The 18,594-nt window shown below is 42.8% G+C and overlaps 1 protein-coding gene across 1 annotated transcript in view; it reads right to left on the bottom strand.

The window, feature by feature from the left end:
* LOC106561381 (protein O-mannosyl-transferase TMTC2) overlaps window positions 1-18,594 on the bottom strand; it is a 193,398-nt gene that overhangs the window by 23,647 nt on the left and 151,157 nt on the right. The window contains exons 8-11 of the mRNA XM_014125269.3: window positions 17,262-17,383; window positions 8,237-8,318; window positions 6,498-6,612; window positions 2,264-2,327 (exon numbers count right to left, since the gene is read on the bottom strand). Coding sequence (XP_013980744.2) covers window positions 2,264-2,327; window positions 6,498-6,612; window positions 8,237-8,318; window positions 17,262-17,383 — 383 coding nt within the window. The remainder of the gene's footprint in view (window positions 1-2,263; window positions 2,328-6,497; window positions 6,613-8,236; window positions 8,319-17,261; window positions 17,384-18,594) is intronic.

The following is an 18,594-nucleotide window of genomic DNA, read 5'->3' as shown; positions in this document are numbered from 1 at the left end:
TCATTATCAATAAAATGTCACAATACGGGTGCAGATCGTTCAATTTGGCTGCTGGGGGGCAAGGAAACCCCCACCTCGACTAAAACCATTGACAACTACGTACCGTTTTCAAGGGATTGTTAAATAAATGTTATGACTATTTGGTTTTAATATCATAATATCTGGAAGAGCATTCCACATTTAGCTCTATCATCAGAGTTATACAGCAAGTAACTGCATGCTTTTCATGATCACTAAACATCAATTGATCATGTAATTTCAGATACGTGAGGGTAGCCTATCCATGTAGCGAAGCAACATGTGTCATTTAGCTTGCTTCATTAGAGATTAGGCTTTTAGAAAGAGCTTGACATCGGCAAGTCCTCGTCGTGGTAAAGTTGTCAGTCGGACTAATGTCATTACCACTAGATGGCAAGCAAATCAAATAATATTTTAGCCATATAGCCATCTAGTTTATCCCCTGAAAGTTAGCTTGTTAACTAGCCATATTGACATGATCTGTTATTAGCTAGATAGCCCCCCAGCAGGCAAAACACTGTGATGTTTTATTGATAACAACCTATTTAGACAGTTGGGCCAATGTTGTTTCTGCATGATGAACCATTTACATGACACTACAACATTCTATGGCAGCCATGTTAGCTCCCCATTAACATTACATGGGGAATATTTAAACAATGCTATGTAACTGAATGTATAGAATCAGAACAATATTCTAAAATGTGGCCTAACTCTCTAAATATATTGCTCTGATCTCAGCCAATGTTCTGACCTTATTGTGGTTCTCACACTTCAAGCATCACAAAGAAGAAGTATTCTAACTTTAGATAGTATTTTCACCAGTAAGGTTGGATAGCTTGCATCACTTCAACACCAACTACATTATGCTCTTTCCTTTTTCCAGTTTGCTGTGGTAGGACATCATTGTGAAGACGAATTAGTTCTTAATTGACATGCCTGGTTAAATAAAGGTTAAAATAAATGCAAAATAAATAGAATAACTGTGTTACATACAACAATCACAGTGTCTTCACAGCGGGGACTGTCTGGGGGTCTATACTATTAGTAGCACTGAGTTATTGAAATGAGTTTCACACTTTACCTTCCCCTCTTTGGTGTACGGTCTCTATCAATGCATTTAGTTGAACTATGACAATAATGAGGATTGTGCTGCTCTAAGAGGGTGGGAGTTTGAGACTCATAAATACAAGATAGTCCATTGAAGCCAGACAGATATTTGAATGCATTCAAACAAATATTCAAAGTTTTTACTCACTACCATTACATAAACATAGTGGGTAAACCGTGTAAATTGTGTATTTTGTACGTTTGTATCTACAGGAAACATTTCCGTTGGCTGAATCAAACATCAATGTCGGTTGACACTATCCAGACACACTTTGATTGTTCCTTGACAAGTGAATTCTTTCAATCAGGAACTAACATTAAGACCACAGAAGCCAAACATTCTTTCTCCCACTGCAGTTCAAACAAGTCAAATCTGTGTTGTCAAACAATAGCCTACTCAACTATTTGGGTCTATTAATTATCCAGTCACCAAAGCCCTGTGACTAAGTGTTATTATCATTATTCCTTTCAATCTGACCACCCTAAAATGGCCCTGGCCCCTCCTTTGAAGTCCCTGATTGATGCTGCACACACAAACCTTACAGCTCAGGACAACTTAACCCATGTCTTTCTGTCTTTCTCGAAACTCCGATGACTCTTTTGACAATAAAGGCCATTATGAGGAAACAGGCAAGACAGTGATTGGCCAGAGTGCCACCCAGCCAGTAATTGTCCAGAGAGCCACATAGCCAGTGATTGGCCAAAGAGCCACATAGCCAGTGATTGCCCAGAGAGCCACATAGCCAGTGATTGTCCAGAGAGCCACATAGCCAGTGATTGCCCAGAGAGCCACATAGCCAGTGATTGCCCAGAGAGTCATTTAGCCAGTGATTGTCCAGAGAGCCACCCAGCCAGTGATTGGCCAAAGAGCCACCGGCCAGAGAGCCACCCAGCCAGTGATTGGCCAGAGAGCCACCCAGCCAGTGATTGCCCAGAGAGTCATTTAGCCAGTGATTGTCCAGAGAGCCACCCAGCCAGTGATTGGCCAAAGAGCCACCGGCCAGAGAGCCACCCAGCCAGTGATTGGCCAGAGAGCCACCCAGCCAGTGATTGGCCAGAGAGCCACCCAGCCAGTGATTCAGACAGTGTCCATCATGTTGAGTAATAAAGGGTGATTAAAGGTTGATATACTCACGTTGGGTCTTATGCTGGCTGCCCGTCCGTAATACTTCTCAGCTGCATCATTGAGACTGGCTTGTCTGCAAAGGAAAGCAAAAAAAAGACAATCATCACTTATTTCTTCGAACTTCAGAGGGTTCAGAGGAGACCCTGACCTCTGTCTGTTTACTGCTGCTCCGGGGTCAGTGAGGACAGGCTGAGGAGAGAATGTCGTGTCGAAATTAGAGGAGTCAATGAATCAGGCAGTTTGTTTCCAGGCCTTTCAGCAGACAGCCCCCCATGTTGAGTGGTTGTTTTCATTATATACGGGGTTGTGACCTTTGTGTCATGAGCTTTGACCTGTGTGTCATTAAAATAGGCATCTCATCATCCACTGCCTTAGTAAGAACAAACATAACTTCAAAGGCTAGTCCCCTGTCTTCTGTGTAAAAATATCTGTTGTTTTTGGTACTGAAGGTCAGTGGGATTGGGAGGATTTGAAGCCTAGGAAGAAGATCGTCACAAAATTCCATGTCAAATAATTTGCACGTTTAAAGTATTTCTTACAACAAAATTGGCCACATACGATTATCATATCTAATCAAATTGTAAAGGACGCCACAAATACAACAAATCATACAATGAAAGACAGTGAAAAACACATTTTAAGGTAAAGGCACCTCTAGACAGATGGTCCTCCTGCGAATCCCAGAAGACTACAAATATTTAAAGTCTGTAGACGCTCCAATGAAAACTCCAGTCAAAACAAGAATGTCTTCCATATGCTCATCTCCGTGTACAATACACCATGCCAGTACGCTTAGATTACCATCGTACCTGACTGTGTGACTCTTTCCCTTTGGCCAAGAGCTTTTCCGTTTATTCATATTCCTATAAACCAGGAATCATTTTTACAACCTGCAGCTGCATTTCACTGATGGTAGCAATTGTCTCATTGCAAACAGTTTAACTTTGACACAGTCAAGGACGGAGTCAAGGACGGCTGGCTCCGGAGCCCTGAGTCGTAATGATGAAAGCGAGACCATCTGAACTGAACTGGGCTTCCATTAAGCCTGTCTGATCTTATTATGGTACCCTCCTCCATATGGCAGCGATATACAGACATTTTCATATTCCACAACTAGCATGACAACACCATACCTGAGTAATCTCTAAACCCAGAACGAAATCTCATAGGATGTCAATAGAGCTAATACCTGAGCTACATGTCATACCGTAGAGCATAAGTGCTGTCCTATTCCTGTTGAACTGTCATCACAATATGACATGATTGAGGCAAGAGAAGCAGTTTTGGTAAATGTGCTATCTTAATCTTATGTCAGTCTGCATTATTAGCATACAGCATGTGATTCTAATAATAGCAAAAACAGTTTTATCCGACAATGACATTTAAATCACCCCAATTGCAGCTGTAGGGCTTTCCCCTCATGAAATGTTAATTCTGCCAAATCAGTCAATCACATTTCAGATGCTAAAACAGTTTGTACGTCATAAGGTTAGAGAACGGGTCATTGTGTATTCTTAGGACGGTTAAACTAAACTAAATATACATACAAAAACAAATGACTCCAAGAAATGACACTTGATACCCTTGTGGCTCGTTTCAAAACAAACAGACCATTAAGCTCCATATGTGACCAACATTGCCGTTAAGCCACAGTGGTAATGGCTGGTCACAGACATGGGGAGTGGATGCTTTCCCTGTGAGCTAACACCAGTGGTGGGGTGAATGAGTCTCTATGGTGTGAACTGATATGATATATGTTTTGGACAGACACGACATGATCAAACTCAAGAAGAATGACTGATGTATAGGATCACAGTTTTGTCTTCTGCATCTGTCATACTGTATCTGCAGCACTAATGAGGGTGGAGAATCACTGAGACTCATTGAGAATCATTACTCAGTGCAGACAGCACTGCCTCACTCAAATAATTATTGATACACTTTAGTTCAAGGCCTTTGTGTAGGAGGTGTGGGAACTGGTGTGTGTCCTCACAATGAAACCTCAAACACCCTGTCTTTATTCAACTCCAGGAAGCAGAGCCCAAACTAAAACCTCTATTAAGCAGCAAGAATGATCATTTGTAAAGTTGAATAAACAAATGCCTCACACTAAATGACCATCATACAAGCAGTATTACTTCTTTGCTCAACAATAACTATTTGCATAACTTCAATGAACTGTTTAATCAATAGCCTTTAAAAAGTAACTTAAATAGTGCCCCATACCAAAAATCCAGAAAATATTCAGTTACAAAAAATGTACAGTAATGACAAAGATGGGTTTGTTGTCTAACTGTGACCGTAACCATGTGTTGCGATAACGGCAAATCATATTCAGAATTGAATATTGTCTCAAGAATGAATCTAATTCTATTTCATTTTCAGGTCTATAAACACATCATTATCAGACTGGAGAACTGCCACACCATTGTCACCAGACAAACAAGATCTTTAATGTGAGTGGCAAAGGATTGCCTGTGGATAGTGGGTTGTGAAAGCTCAACAAGCACAATGGGAGAAAACAACCTAAACTTCTGCCTTCGGTTAGACCCGTCCTCTGAGATACAGCTGTTGGGAAGAGAGGGGAGAGAGGAGAACTAGAAGAGCCCGGAGAGGATGAGACGGAGGGAATATAAGGATAATGAGTGAACAAAAATAAATAACTCCCTGGATGAAACGATGTTGGACCATATTTTACATCAGCAACACGACCGCTGAGCCTTCTGCCCTTGAGCCTTGATAGTCGGTCCTCTAAATGTGCTTTATTAACCCGGTGCAGACGCACAGACACACAAATCACACGGCTGACACTACACATTACTTCATTTAAAAAATACTGATGACTTAATTAACTAATTGTTTCAGCAACAACCGTCAGTGTACGATCTGTGTACTAACAACATCTAGCCCATCTGTCTCGTGCAACAAGACACACGTTACTCAATTGTTCCTTGTTCCTTCTGTCAAACAGGTCTGGGTTTCCAGAACAGTGATGTGACACCACATAGCCTGGCTTGCAGAGGGATTTGAGCACTTAAAGGGCAGCATTAGCACATTCCCCTGGGAGTTAGCACTCAGCCAACCTTCCTCTCCCTTTCCTTTGCCTCGCCTCGCCTCGTCTGCTGGCTGCTGCCACTGATCTGTAAACCCGGACGAAGGTTTGGAATAACGTGCTGATTGTTTAAAGAAGGCCGGGGGAAATGGATAGCGAGGAAGTAAACTTGTCAAAGACCAAGAGCCCCAGAGAGCAATAAGAGAAGTTTGCACATCTTAAAGTCGACTCCTCCCCACCCTTTCCCTCCCCTATTCAGATTCACTAGTATCCCCCACCAACCGAGGGCCTTCCACATCTTGGTTCCAAGACAAACACATAAAGAACATGAGTTCCAGAGGAGAGAGACCCCATGCCAGCGTGGCAGTGGGGAGCCCTCAATGAGTCCAGCCTGAGACCCTCTTTAACAGCCAGGGGTCCTGACCCTGGAAGAGGCTCTGTAAAGCATGGACGGCTGGGATGCTGCTGGTGCACATCCCCCTGGATCATAGTGCTGTGCAGTGGGACACCTTGTGAAAACCAGCTGGATAAAGACATTATACACAGCTGCATGACATGGCCTCTTTCTGTCTTTGGTCAAGAAAGTGAACCCGAAGCACAATGATTCAAGACATCGCATTAACTGTTTTAGTAGTCGAAATTTCCCACAGCCAGCAGTAGTAATCCTCACACAGAAAACCCCTGATTAACCATGGTAAGTCTTAACAAGGGAAATCTCCAAACTAGGAAATATAATATTGTTGGCTCTAGTAATCCTCTCTCAGTCTGTGTGGCATATTCTTAATTGGCATGTTCCTCTATTTACAAATTTGCACTTGTGCCTTGAAACACAGCACCTTGCAGCTTCCAGGAGAGCTGTGAGACAGACGCCATGCTGCTGAACTTTGCTCTGGTTGAAACTGGCTCCGCATGAATAAGACAGAAACAGCAGAGGGAGCGCAGAGGCAGGCACGTAGCCGCGCGCCGCACTAAGACAAGACGGCAGCTCCCTGGCTACCGCTTGCTGCAGTAGAGAAGGGGATTACAGCAGCTGGCCAAGTAAATCACACTGGCAGAGGAAAGCTGTAAGCCCTGGAATAAAGCATATAGACAGTAGATGCTCTCCCTCCTTCCCCCAGCCCTTGTCCCCTCCCTCCTCCAGCCCTTGTCCCCTCTCTCCCTCTCAGTGTGTCTGTCCCATACAACACTCACCTGAGCATGTGGGCTGCGCTGAAGACCACATCAAACTCCCCGCTGTCCAGACGAGCTGCCTTCTCCGCCATCTCAGCCGCTTCCAGCAGACGAGACTCCTCCAACAAAAACTGACCTGGGAGCAGCCAGAGGGGGAAAGGAAAGGGAAGGAGAGAGAACAGGAACACCATGTTAAAACGCGGTGTGTAGATGTACTCCTAGAGAGGGATGAATAGTGGCTGGGAATATTGCCTTTGGCCAGGGGAGATAGGCAAGCCTCTGTCAGCCCTAAGAGTGATTTGCTGAAACACAAGATACGAGTGGAGCGTACCATCACTCTTTGGCCATCACTCAGGCCCATTTGTCCAATTAGTAGGGTTGTGATAGGAATGTTTCTCTTACATGTGCGTTAGGCCTGGCTGGAGATCTGAGTTCTGTACGTCTGAGGTGCAGCTGAAATGTAGAGCAGGGCGTTTGTAGACCTCCCTAATGACGCTAGAGTGTGGACCCCTGAAGGAGTCACGAACTGGGAGGAATTAATAGTCTGTTGATTTTGGTGGACTCCACTACTGTACCATGCTTCCAAACCACTGGGTGAAACCAAGTATATTTTCCTAAATAGCTGTGAATGTAGACCTTGCTACAGGCCTTATGTGAAGGAAAGACTGATTCGCCCCTGACTGATTACCAATGTATTGCAGAGCACCTACAGCTTAGAAACACTGCAATGGCAGGGGATAGATTTCAATATGTCAACTCTTATTTTATTGGAGTGGTTAAGAATATGTAAGAGCAATTCCTTCAAATATCAAGATATGAAAAAAATGATTTCAATTTACGAATGATCGATCATAATGTATGTAACCACAAATTCTTCTACTGGCACTCCCTCTCAAACGCACATTTCAAAGAGGAAACTTGAAGTGACTTAGTATCAAATAAAATAAAATGTGATTTGTCACATGCTTGATTAAGGTAGAAATGTACATATAGGTAGGGATAAAGTGACTAACCAACGGGATAGATGATAAACAGTAGCAACAGCATATGTGATATTTAAATTTTTAATTTTACCTTTATTTAACTAGGCAAGTCAGTTAAGAACAAATTCTTATTTTCAAAGATGGCCTAGGAACAGTGGGTTAACTGCCTTGTTCAGGGGCAGAACGACATATTTTTACCTTGTCAGCTCGGGGATTCCAACTTGCAACCTTTCGGTTACTAGCCCAACGTCAATGCAGAAATTCCGGTTAGCTATTGGTTAACTATTTATCTAACTATTTAGCAGTCTTAGAAGCTGTTCAGGGTCCTGTTGGTTCCAGACTTGGTGCATCGGTACTGCTTGCTGTGCAGTAGCAGAGAGAACAGTCTATGACTTGGGTGGCTGGAGTCTGACAATTTTTAAGGCCTTCCTCTGACACCGCCTGGTATAGAGGTCCTGGTTGACAGGGGGTTTGGCCCCAGTAACGTACTGAGCCGTGTGCACTACCCTCTGTAGCGCCTTGTGGTCGGATGCCAAGCAGCTGCCATGCCCAGTGGTGATGCAGCCAGTCAAGATGCTCTCAAAGCTGCAGCTGTAGAACTTTTTGAGGATCTGAGGGCCCACGCCAAATCTTTTCAGCCTCCTGAGGGGGAAGAGGCATTGTCGTGCCCTTTTCACGACTGTGTTGATGTGTGTTGACCATGATAATTCCTTAATTTATAACCTTAATATAATGTTGGTGAATCAAAAGAAACTGACCCAGAATGGCAGTACATACCGTAATGCATATAGCAATTTCCTTTAGTGGGGTCTAGTTGGATGGCCTTCAGAAAGAACCTCTCTGCTTCAGTCTTCTGACCCTACGAAGGGAGAGGAATTAAATAAATTGTCAGTATTTGTTGCCATTGAGATGCTTTTCATTTTATTATAATACATAATGATTTTGCTATGCCACAAACTTAATGTAACATTAAATCTTAATATGACACCTTGTGTAAAAAAGATTTACCCTCAAAGTACACAATGTCATGCTTGGCACAGCTGACTGCCTGGTCTGAGCATTTAATAATAACACACTTATATCTGTACAAATATATCTGTACACAGAGGCTGTGACTAATCCACTGCAGCTGAACGAGAGAGAGAGACAAACAGACACACAAAGAGAGAGAGAGAAACAAGAGGAAGAGAGAGAAATGTGTGCACACACAGAGATGGAGAGAGGGTGTGTAGAGTCGTTCTGGGTTACGTCACACAAGGAGTGACAGACAGGGTGACTGTAGCCTGATGAGGGGCAGCAGCAGCAGTGACAGATTGGGGCCCAGTGGAGCCCAGAGGAGCCAGTGCCCCGGGGGCCTCAGAGAGCAGGATCAGATTACAACTAACACACAAAGGCTCCAGCCAACACAGCCAACACTGCCTCTCTCTGTCTCACACACACACACAACGCTGGTCTTATCTGTGTATCAGCTGCACTCTGATGGAGATGAAGATCACAATAGAGGTTCAACTAATCAATTAAAGCCTATAGAAACCTACATATATGAAATGCCACAGCATTTCACATTATGAACAAAAAGAGGCAAGAGCTCCCTTAATATTACATAAGCCAGTAACCAGAATAAATTATGTTTACGAAATACATTATATAGAATGAACACAAATCATTAATTTTAATTGCAAAGGCTTTGAACAAAAAGCCTCTATCCAAACACTGAAATCAGATTTGGAGGATTGGGTGCCTCATACATTTTTCACCGGGTTTACCTTCAATAACTCAAAAAGTACTCAACATTTCCAAGTGTAAATATTTGAGTGTATTCTCCATTGATGAGATGGAAAATTTAATTATATGTTTAATGCAGCTCAAGGCGCTCAAATTCACAAATAGTACAAAGCGCTCAGCTGAGGAGCAGCTGGAATAGTCATAACATCAGCATATTTCTATTTATTGAAGTTCAAACAAAAAGCCTGTCAGGAAACCACATTATGACAATGTAATGCACTGGCTCTCATTGTTTGTGTGGATTTGAATCATGTAGTAGATACAGGTAACTGCCAAAATAAAGGAAATACCAACATAAAGTGTCTTAATAGGGCATTGGGCCACGAGTCAGAACAGCTTCAATGCACCTTGGCATAGATTCTACAAGTGTCTGGAAATCTATTGAAGGGATATGACACCATTCTACCGCAAGAAATTCCATAATTCTGTGTTTTGTTTGGTGGTGAAAAAAAACGCTCTCAGACACTGCTCCAGAATCTCCCATAAGTAGTCAATTGGGTTTAGATCTGGTGACTGAGAGGACTATATAGTTTTCATGCTCATCAAACCATTCAGTGACCTCTTGTGTTCTGTGGATTGGGGCATTGTCATTCTATGGGGACATAGCCATGGTAACCAAAATAATGGCCTGCCCAGAATTTTCGTACATAAGCCTAAGTATAATGGAATGTTAATTGCTTAATTACCTCAGGTACCACACCTGTGTGGAAGCACCTGTTTCAATACACTTTGTTTCCCTCATTTACTCAGGTGTTTCCATTATTTTGGCAGTTACCTGTACTTTGCAGATTTGACTGAGAAGTGAGGGAACTCTCTTTACCGGAGAAAAGTTGTCAAGAAATCTTTGCAGAATGTGAAAATAATATTTCCCATGAGCCCCTGTTGATGTTCTCATCTTTTGAATCCAATTTTGGCATTATCAGGCTTAGAGGAATTCTATTCCTGAGTGGCTTGTTCAATGATATCCAGTTTCATGTCTAGACTGCTAACGAACATCATCATTTCAACATTAGAGCTCATTAGCTTTCCCCCTCACAACTGTCAGGTATCCAGATCAAAACATTATTTAGTGTGTGGGGGAAAAGTGGCGGTTTGTATGCATCCTAGTAGGTTCTTAAACTGGCTGTGCAGCACATCGGCCCACAGCAACAGCAGCAGAGAGAGATTCTTATTAACTATGTGTGATCGATGCTGATAGATGGCCTGACAGCCTGCAGTGTTTGAATGGACTGGAATCGATGGAAAAAACAGCTCTGTCTGTCTGTCTGTCTGTCTGTCTGTCTGTCTGTCTGTCTGTCTGTCTGTCTGTCTGTCTGTCTGTCTGTCTGTCTGTCTGTCTGTCTGTCTGTCTGTCTGTCTGTCTGTCTGTCTGTCTGTCTGTCTCCCATCACCCATATCCACTTCCTATTCAATATCAACTCATTATGGAGGTGAAATCTCCGGTTTTCACACATACTGCGCTTATTGTTAGTGTTGACCCCCTAATCTCCCATGACATCAGACGTGGAACAGATGTGTACTTCCACTCTGGCAGCCATCAAGGTGATTATGAATGGAGCCTGCATCTGATTTGGCCCGGAAATGACTTGTGAATGACTGAGTTCAATAACACCCACCACCATGGTACACATCTCCACCCTCAGCTACACCCCTCCCTGCAGGGGGTCCCGGATGTGGTGCACAGGGGTCAGCCCAGCAGGAAAACGACACCAATCTCCACCGCCAAACCCTGTCCCCCAATGCGCGCAACCCCTCCCCCAACCGACAATCCCCTGCCAGGATCTGAACTTAGGACCCTTGACAGGAAGGCTGTTTCCTCACATTGGGGGTAAAGGGTATGGGAGTGGAGGAGGGGGTCACTTCCCTGGTGTGGTATTTGATCAAGACTAAACTCAGTCGTCAGTGAAGAGAGTAGAGGTAGTGGTATGGTGGAAGGCCGGAGGTCACGATGGGGCTGATGGAGGTAGGTGAGGTGAACATCTTCAAGGTAGCTCTTACAAACTTACACACCTGGGCCCTCATAGATACAAATGTGTGCTAGAACTGGTTGAGCCACTGCATTTTACACTACGCTCTGTTCTTTGAAAACCATCTCAAGACTATTGAGTCTGTAAGTCTGACAGCTCTCTCCTCTCCTCATCCCTGAGGTTGCATCATTTACACCCAGAGGAGAAAGAAGGCCCGGGTAAACCATTGTTGATCTCTGCCTGAGATTTGTATTGGTATTTATTATGGATCCCCGTAAGCTGCTGTCAAGGCAGCAGCTCCTCTTCCTGGGGTCCAGCAAAATTAAGGCAGTTTATACAATTTTAAAATCATTACAATACATTCACAGATTTCACAACACACTGTGTGCCCTCAGGCCCCTACTCCACCACTACCACATATCTACAATACAACATCCATGTGTATGTGTGTGTATAGTGCATATGTTATCGTGTGTGTGTATGCATGTGTCTGTGCCTATGTTTGTGTTGCTTCACAGTTCCCGCTGTTCCATAAGGTGTATTTTTATCTATTTTTTTAATCTAATTTTACTGCTTGCATCAGTTTCTAGATGTGGAATAGAGTTCCATGTAGTCATGGCTCTATGTAGTACTGTGCGCCTCCCATAGTCTGTTCTGGACTTGGGGACTGTGAAGAGACCTCTTGTGACATGTCTCGTGGGGTATGCATGGGTGACCGAGCTGTGCGACAGTAGTTCAAACAGACAGCTTGGTGCATTCAACATGTCAATACCTCTCATAAATACAAGTGGTGATGAAGTCAATCTCTCCCCCACTTTGAGCCAGGAAAGATTGACATGCATATTATTAATGTTAGCTCTCTGTGTATATCCAAGGCAGCACTTCTGAGCCAATTGCAATTCTCCTAAGTCCCTTTTTGTGGCACCTGACCACACGACTGAACAGTAGTCCAGGTGCGACAAAACAAGGGCCTGTAAAACCTGCCTTGTTGATAGTGTTGTTAAGAAGGTAGAGCAGCACTTTATTATGGACAGACTTCTCCCCATCTTAGCTACTGTTGTATCAATATGTTTTGACCATGACAGTTTACAATCCAGGGTTACTCTAAGCACTTTAGTCACCTGAACTTTCTCAATTTCCACATTATTTATTACAAGATTTAGTTGAGGTTTAGGGTTTAGTGAATGACTTGTCCCAAATACAATGCTTTTCGTTTTAGAAATATTTAGGACTAACTTATTCCTTGCCACCCACTCTGAAACGAACTCTTTGTTAAGTGTTGCAGTCATTTCAGTCGCTGTAGTAGCTGACATGTAGAATGTTGAGTCATCCGCATACATAGACAGCCTGGCTTTACTCATGTTGTTAGTAAATGTCACGGTTGTCGTAGGGTAGAGTGGACCAAAACGCAGCAGGAATATGTGCACAAAACAAACACGAACACAAAAAAACACAACAACTAATAACAGGCCGGTAAGGCACAAAGCTATACACAGCACAATCTCCCACAAAAACCCCATGAAAAAACAAACTCCTAATTATAGGACCTTCAATCAGAAGCAACGATAACCAGCTGCTTCCAATTGAAGGTCCAACCCCAATAAACTAAACATAGAAATAGACGAGACAGAATATAGAAATACACTAACATAGAACAGTGCCCAAAACCCCCGGAATACATAAATCAAACACCCCTCTACATAGACACACACCCCGAACCACATAAACCAAATACCCCCTGCCATGACAAATAACCCCTATACTGGTCAGGACGTGACAGTAAAGATTGAAAAAAGTAAGGGGCCTCGACAGCTGCCCTGGGGAATTCCTGATTCTACCTGGATTATGTTGGAGAGGCTTCCATTAAAGAACACCCTCTGTGTTCTGTTAGACAGGTAACTCTTTATATATAGCAGGGGGTGTAAAGCCATAACACATACATTTTTCCAGCAGCAGACTATGATCGATAATGTCGAAACCCGCACTGAAGTCTAACAAAACAGCCCCCACAATCATTTTTATCATCAATTCCTCATTTGTGTGCTATGCTTGTTGACTGTGCTTCCCTACAAGTGTGCTGAAAGTCTGTTGTCAAATTGTTTACTATAAAATAGCATTGTTTCTGGTGAAACACAATTTACTAAGGTTTGGTGACAGACTGATTGGTCAGCTATTTGAGCCAGTAAAGGGGGCTTTACTATTCTTAGGTAGCGGAATTACTTTTGCTTCCCTCCTGGCCTGGGGACACACACTTTCAAGTTGGTTTAAATTGAAAATATGGCAAATAGGAGTGGCAATATCGTCCGCTATTATCCTCAGTAATTTTCCATCCAAGTTGTCAGACCCCGGTGGCTTGTCATTGTTGATAGACAAAAAAAAAAATCACCTCCTCCACACTTACTTTACTGAATTAAAAATTACAATGCTTGTCTTTCATAAATTGGTCAGATATACTTGGATGTGTAGTGTTAGCGGTTGTTGCTGGCTTGTCATGCCTAAGTTTGCTAATCTTGCCTATGAAAAAATCATTAAAGTAGTTGTCAATATCAGTCAGTGTTGTGATGAATGAGCCATCTGATTCAATGAATGATGGAGCTGAGTTTGCCTTTTTTTCCCAAATTTAAGGTGTTCCAAAGCTTTTTTACTATCATTCTTTTTGTCATTTACCTTTGTTTCATAGTGTAGTTTCTTCTTTTTATTAAATTTCGTCACATGATTTCTCAATTTGCAATACGTTTGCCAATCGGTTGTGCAGGCAGACTTATTTGCCATTCCTTTACCTCTACCCTCTCAACCATACAACTTTTCAATTCCTCATCAATCCACAGGGATTTAATAGTTTTTACAGTCACTTTCTTAATGGCTGCATGCTTATTAGTAACTGGAATAGGCAATTTCATAAATGTGGCAAGTGCAGCGTCTGTTTGCTCAACATTACACACCACGGACCAACAAATATTCTTTACATCAACATAGGAATCGCTACAAAATGTATTGTATGACCTCATACACTATATTATGCCCAGCCTTTGGAACTTTGGTTTTCCTAGATATGGCTACTATATTGTGATCACTACATCCGATGGATCTGGATACTGCTTTAAAGCACATTTCTGCAGCATTAGTAAAGATGTGATCAATACATGATGATGATTTCACTCATGTGCTGTTTGTAACTACCCTGGTAGGTTGACTGATAACCTGATCTAGGTTTCAAGCACTGGTTACAGTTTGAAGCTTTTTCTTGCAGCTTGACAAAAGCCAGTCAATATTTAAATCACCCAGAAAATACACCTCTCTGTTGATATCACATACATTATCAATCATTTCAGAAATGTTATCCAGATACTGACTGTTAGCACTTGGTGGTCTATAGCAGCTTCCCACAAGAATGGGCTTTAGGTGAGGCAGATGAACCTGTAGCCATATTATTTAACATGAGATCCTCTCTAAGCTTTACAGAAATGTGGTTCTGAATATAAAATAGCAACACCTCCAGCATTGGAATTTTTGTATTTTCTATACATTTTATAACCTTGTATTGCTACCACTGTATCATCAAAGGTATTAGCTAAGTGATTTATAGAGATTGTCAGAATATGAATGTCATCTGTTCTTAGCAAATTATTGATTTCATGAACCTACATATGTTAACGTGGGCTATTTTGAGAACTTTTCTTCTGGGATGCTTACTTGTTTTCATTGCTTTACTGGGAAGCTTAGCAGAAGTAGATATTCACATCTTATTCATGTTTGTGCAGGGTGAGCTGCACACAGTGGACCTCCTACTAGGGCACACCGCCTCAGTGCTAACAGTATAAATCCGGTTCATAGGCACATGATTAATGCATACAATAGCTGTAGGATCAGCAGAGGTTAGTTAGAGGAACATAAATTAGGTTACTTACATTGTGTCTACCAACGCCCCTGGTATAATGTACATTTGCTGAAGCATTATGACAACTCAGCGTCACAATGGTAGGGATTAAATGAGCTGGGCTTGGGTCATTGATAAGTCATTGTCTCAACACTGCCTTATAATGCTGTGAAAGGATCCAGGAACCCAAATGATTTGGATGGATCTCATCCTCCTTATAAAATGTGTTTTATTTCCAAAAGGTGTTGAAATTGTCAATGAAAGTTACTCCCATTGAGCTGCAATAATCACTTAGCCAGTTGTGAAGGGTAAGAATCTTGCTAAAGTGTTCAATGCCACGATTCAGAGAGGGCACAGGGCCAGATATGATGGGTCTTTTATTAGTGTCTAGCAGGGAGTCAATCAGCTCTTTAAAATCCAGTTTCAACTGCCCTTCATAATGTCATTAAAACCACATGGACTATGATAGAATCGATTTCCATGTCCTGGCGTAGTACATTCGGGAGCAGCTTAGTAATGTCATTTACTCCAGCTCCGGGATAGGACATTGTTTTTGCACCAGGAACAGTCATATTTCTAACCATGGAGCTGCCCAAAATCATGGCTGGCGAGAAGGATGAGGAAATCCGTCCACTCCCACGCTTCATTCACAGGATTCGGAGAACCCTTTCTGGACGGGCGAGAGGCAGGATAACTTGAGCCGTTGCTCCCGGGCCTGGTGCAGGCCTCCGACAAATGGAGAAGCCCCGCTCGATCCAGGGCAGGGATGGAAGGTTTGCTGACGTCGACTTTGAAATCGTAGTAGTAGGCACTCCGGCCGCAGACACAGGTACCCCCAGCGACGAAAGCGCAGGAAGATCAGACTCCAGGACGGCAAAACTACTCGTTGTTTGTATCTGTATCTACAGCGCTGAAATTGTTCATTTATTCCCAATTGCAAAACTCATCTGGGACTAACTTCATTAGCTTGATGGCTAGCAGCTTAGCGGCTCTGTTAAGCAGGCTGTCTGTTAAGCGGGATTCCGGGACAAGAAATAGCGGTCCCAGCTGTTAAAAGCTAACTGCGTCATGGAATACATGCAAAAACAAGTTTGGTATTTATATTTAATGAATATTGGTTATGTTTTAGTCAAAAATAACAAAACGAGTGTTTCCTGCATAGTGTTGAGCCGCGCACTCTGATGACGTCACTTGTGTTCCAGGGATGATCGAGAGGAGAGGAATACAGGGATGAGCTCGGAATTCCCTGCTTTCCTCTAAATCAATATCCCTTTCTTTACTAAAACAACTCTACTTCACTTTCCAGTGTGTTTCCCCTTGCCTGCTCACTCAAGGGAAGTTTTTCTTCTTCTATTGTATATTGTTGTTCCCCTGGTGTATGATGAGACAAATCTACGTTTCAGAGATTGTATCTAATGGCTCTTGTTAAGAGGCCAGTTCATGTCAGCTTTTCCCTTAAATGCCTGCTAAGCTGTTTGTTAAACTGACCACCACTCACTGACTACAGACAGGGAAATACATCTGGCAAGGTGGTCAATATGGAGAAAGATCATGTTCATCTACAGCCATTATTCCCTACAAAGGTAAATGAGTGATTGACAAAGATAAATGTGCTCTTTGTCTTTGTCTGGGACCCTGTGGAGTGAATTACCCCTCGCACACAAACCAGCCTTTCTCCTCTTAGTCCAACCCAGGTCAACTACGTGACCTTGGTGAATAGCATCTGAGTAGTCGGAAGGCCCTGGAGGCCCAGAAGGCAGTAGGGTCCGGAGTTAGAGGAGGATCCACATCAGATCAGTCCCTCAGGGCTAATGTGTTGCAGGGGCTGGTTAGTTAGCTGGAGCCATTTGCAACCTGTGTTAGTGAAACTGATTAGGGTTCAATATGGAGTGCCGGTTTAGGCAGTTGTAAAGAATCAGTCCCGGGATTTTGTAACAGACTTTAAAAACACACAGGGCAGCCGTGACATCAGTTTCAATCAGGAAGCTATCCCCACAGGACGATGGGGCACCTTGAGAAACTCAATGTGACCCCCCCCCCCCCCCACACACACACACACACACACACAGGCCATTGATTATCTGCATGCACACTCTCAGGCTACATGCAGAGCTGAATAAGAAAGCCAGGAAGAGAAGGAGGAGGAGGAAGATGATGATGATGAAGAAGTTACCGTGAGGGCCAGGAGTTTGCCATAGGTCAAGTGTGCTGGGATGTGGTCTGGCTTGGCTCTCAGGGACTCTCTGTACCAGTGCTCGGCCTCGGTCAGCTTGTTCAGTCTCATGTAGGCCTCTCCTGTGAGGGGAAGTGAGGCGTCAGGTCAAGGTTCAGAGGTTAAGGAACCACACGTCTTCCCATTGTCTTACTAAGGAATCCAATGACAGCTAGGGTAGTCATGCAGAAAGGCCTGCCATCACTTCAGTGCACTTTGAAACCCGATACCAAACTTGTGTTTTATTAGCTAAAGGACCTTTTACTAGGACTAGGGTCATAACAAAATCGCAAAGTGAAGGACGGCTTTTGAATTTCTCTGCATCAGTTGAATAGTGTCCCACTAAAAGCCTAGATAGGATCATAATATGTTTTATTAATATCCTCTATCCTATAACAAACTCATAATACCTGCTCAGCAACAATCCTATAAAAATAGTCATCGAACTAAGGTGGATTTTCAGATCCCCCATGTGTTAGTTGGATGGAGTTCTATGGGATGTCTAAAGTATTTCAGAGTAGGAGAACAGGCATGGGCCTGACTCAGTCCTTTGCTATGACTGGCCTGAGCTGATTGTCTGATATGTTGCTGATGACATGTGTAGAAACACCCTTCCTGATTCTTCAGACAGTATCTGATACCTCGTCCAGCCTTGAAGACTTTACCCCCACCTGAACAAACAGTCCCTCTTTCTTTCTCTCTCCTGCCCCTGACACATTTTATAACTGCATTTCACGACATAGTCGGGTAATTGGGGAAAACACAAGCAAAAACAATACTTTAAATGTAATGATCAGAGGAATAATACTGGGATAGGGGACGTGAATGCGATAAGTTTCACATGAACTTGTAACAGGGGTCTTATATATTTTTTTCGTTTTTGAGAGGAGTGCTAATTGAAGCTAGATAATAAATTGGGGATTATGGCGAATAATTTCCACTGATAAGAAACAGGAGAGAAACAACAGGTGGCTGGTGATGAATGTTGACCTGCTGACCTCTGAGAAGATCAACAGACGTCCTTCATTAGCAATGGCCTGTAATCGACCTTTTAATATACCTCTAAATACAGGGTACTCAAGCATGTAGTGGTATCAAATATAAGACCCCACTTCCATTTTTGCTCATGATAAGGATCAGAGTTAATGCAGTCTTTTGTAAGCAAGTATATAAAGTATCCAAGGAAAGCCAGCTTTATGTTGGAGTAGATATCTTTCAAATTGTTCTGCATAAGCAGAAACATTTACTGTATGTCCTAGTTGTGTTACAGAATACCTAGACTTCATTTATTTCC

This window comes from Salmo salar, chromosome 10 (assembly GCF_965601325.2).
Source record: "Salmo salar chromosome 10, fSalSal1, whole genome shotgun sequence".
NCBI lineage: Eukaryota > Metazoa > Chordata > Actinopteri > Salmoniformes > Salmonidae > Salmo > Salmo salar.
The sequence above is the reverse complement of the archived record's forward strand: the minus strand, read 5'-3'. Positions and strand labels throughout refer to the sequence as shown.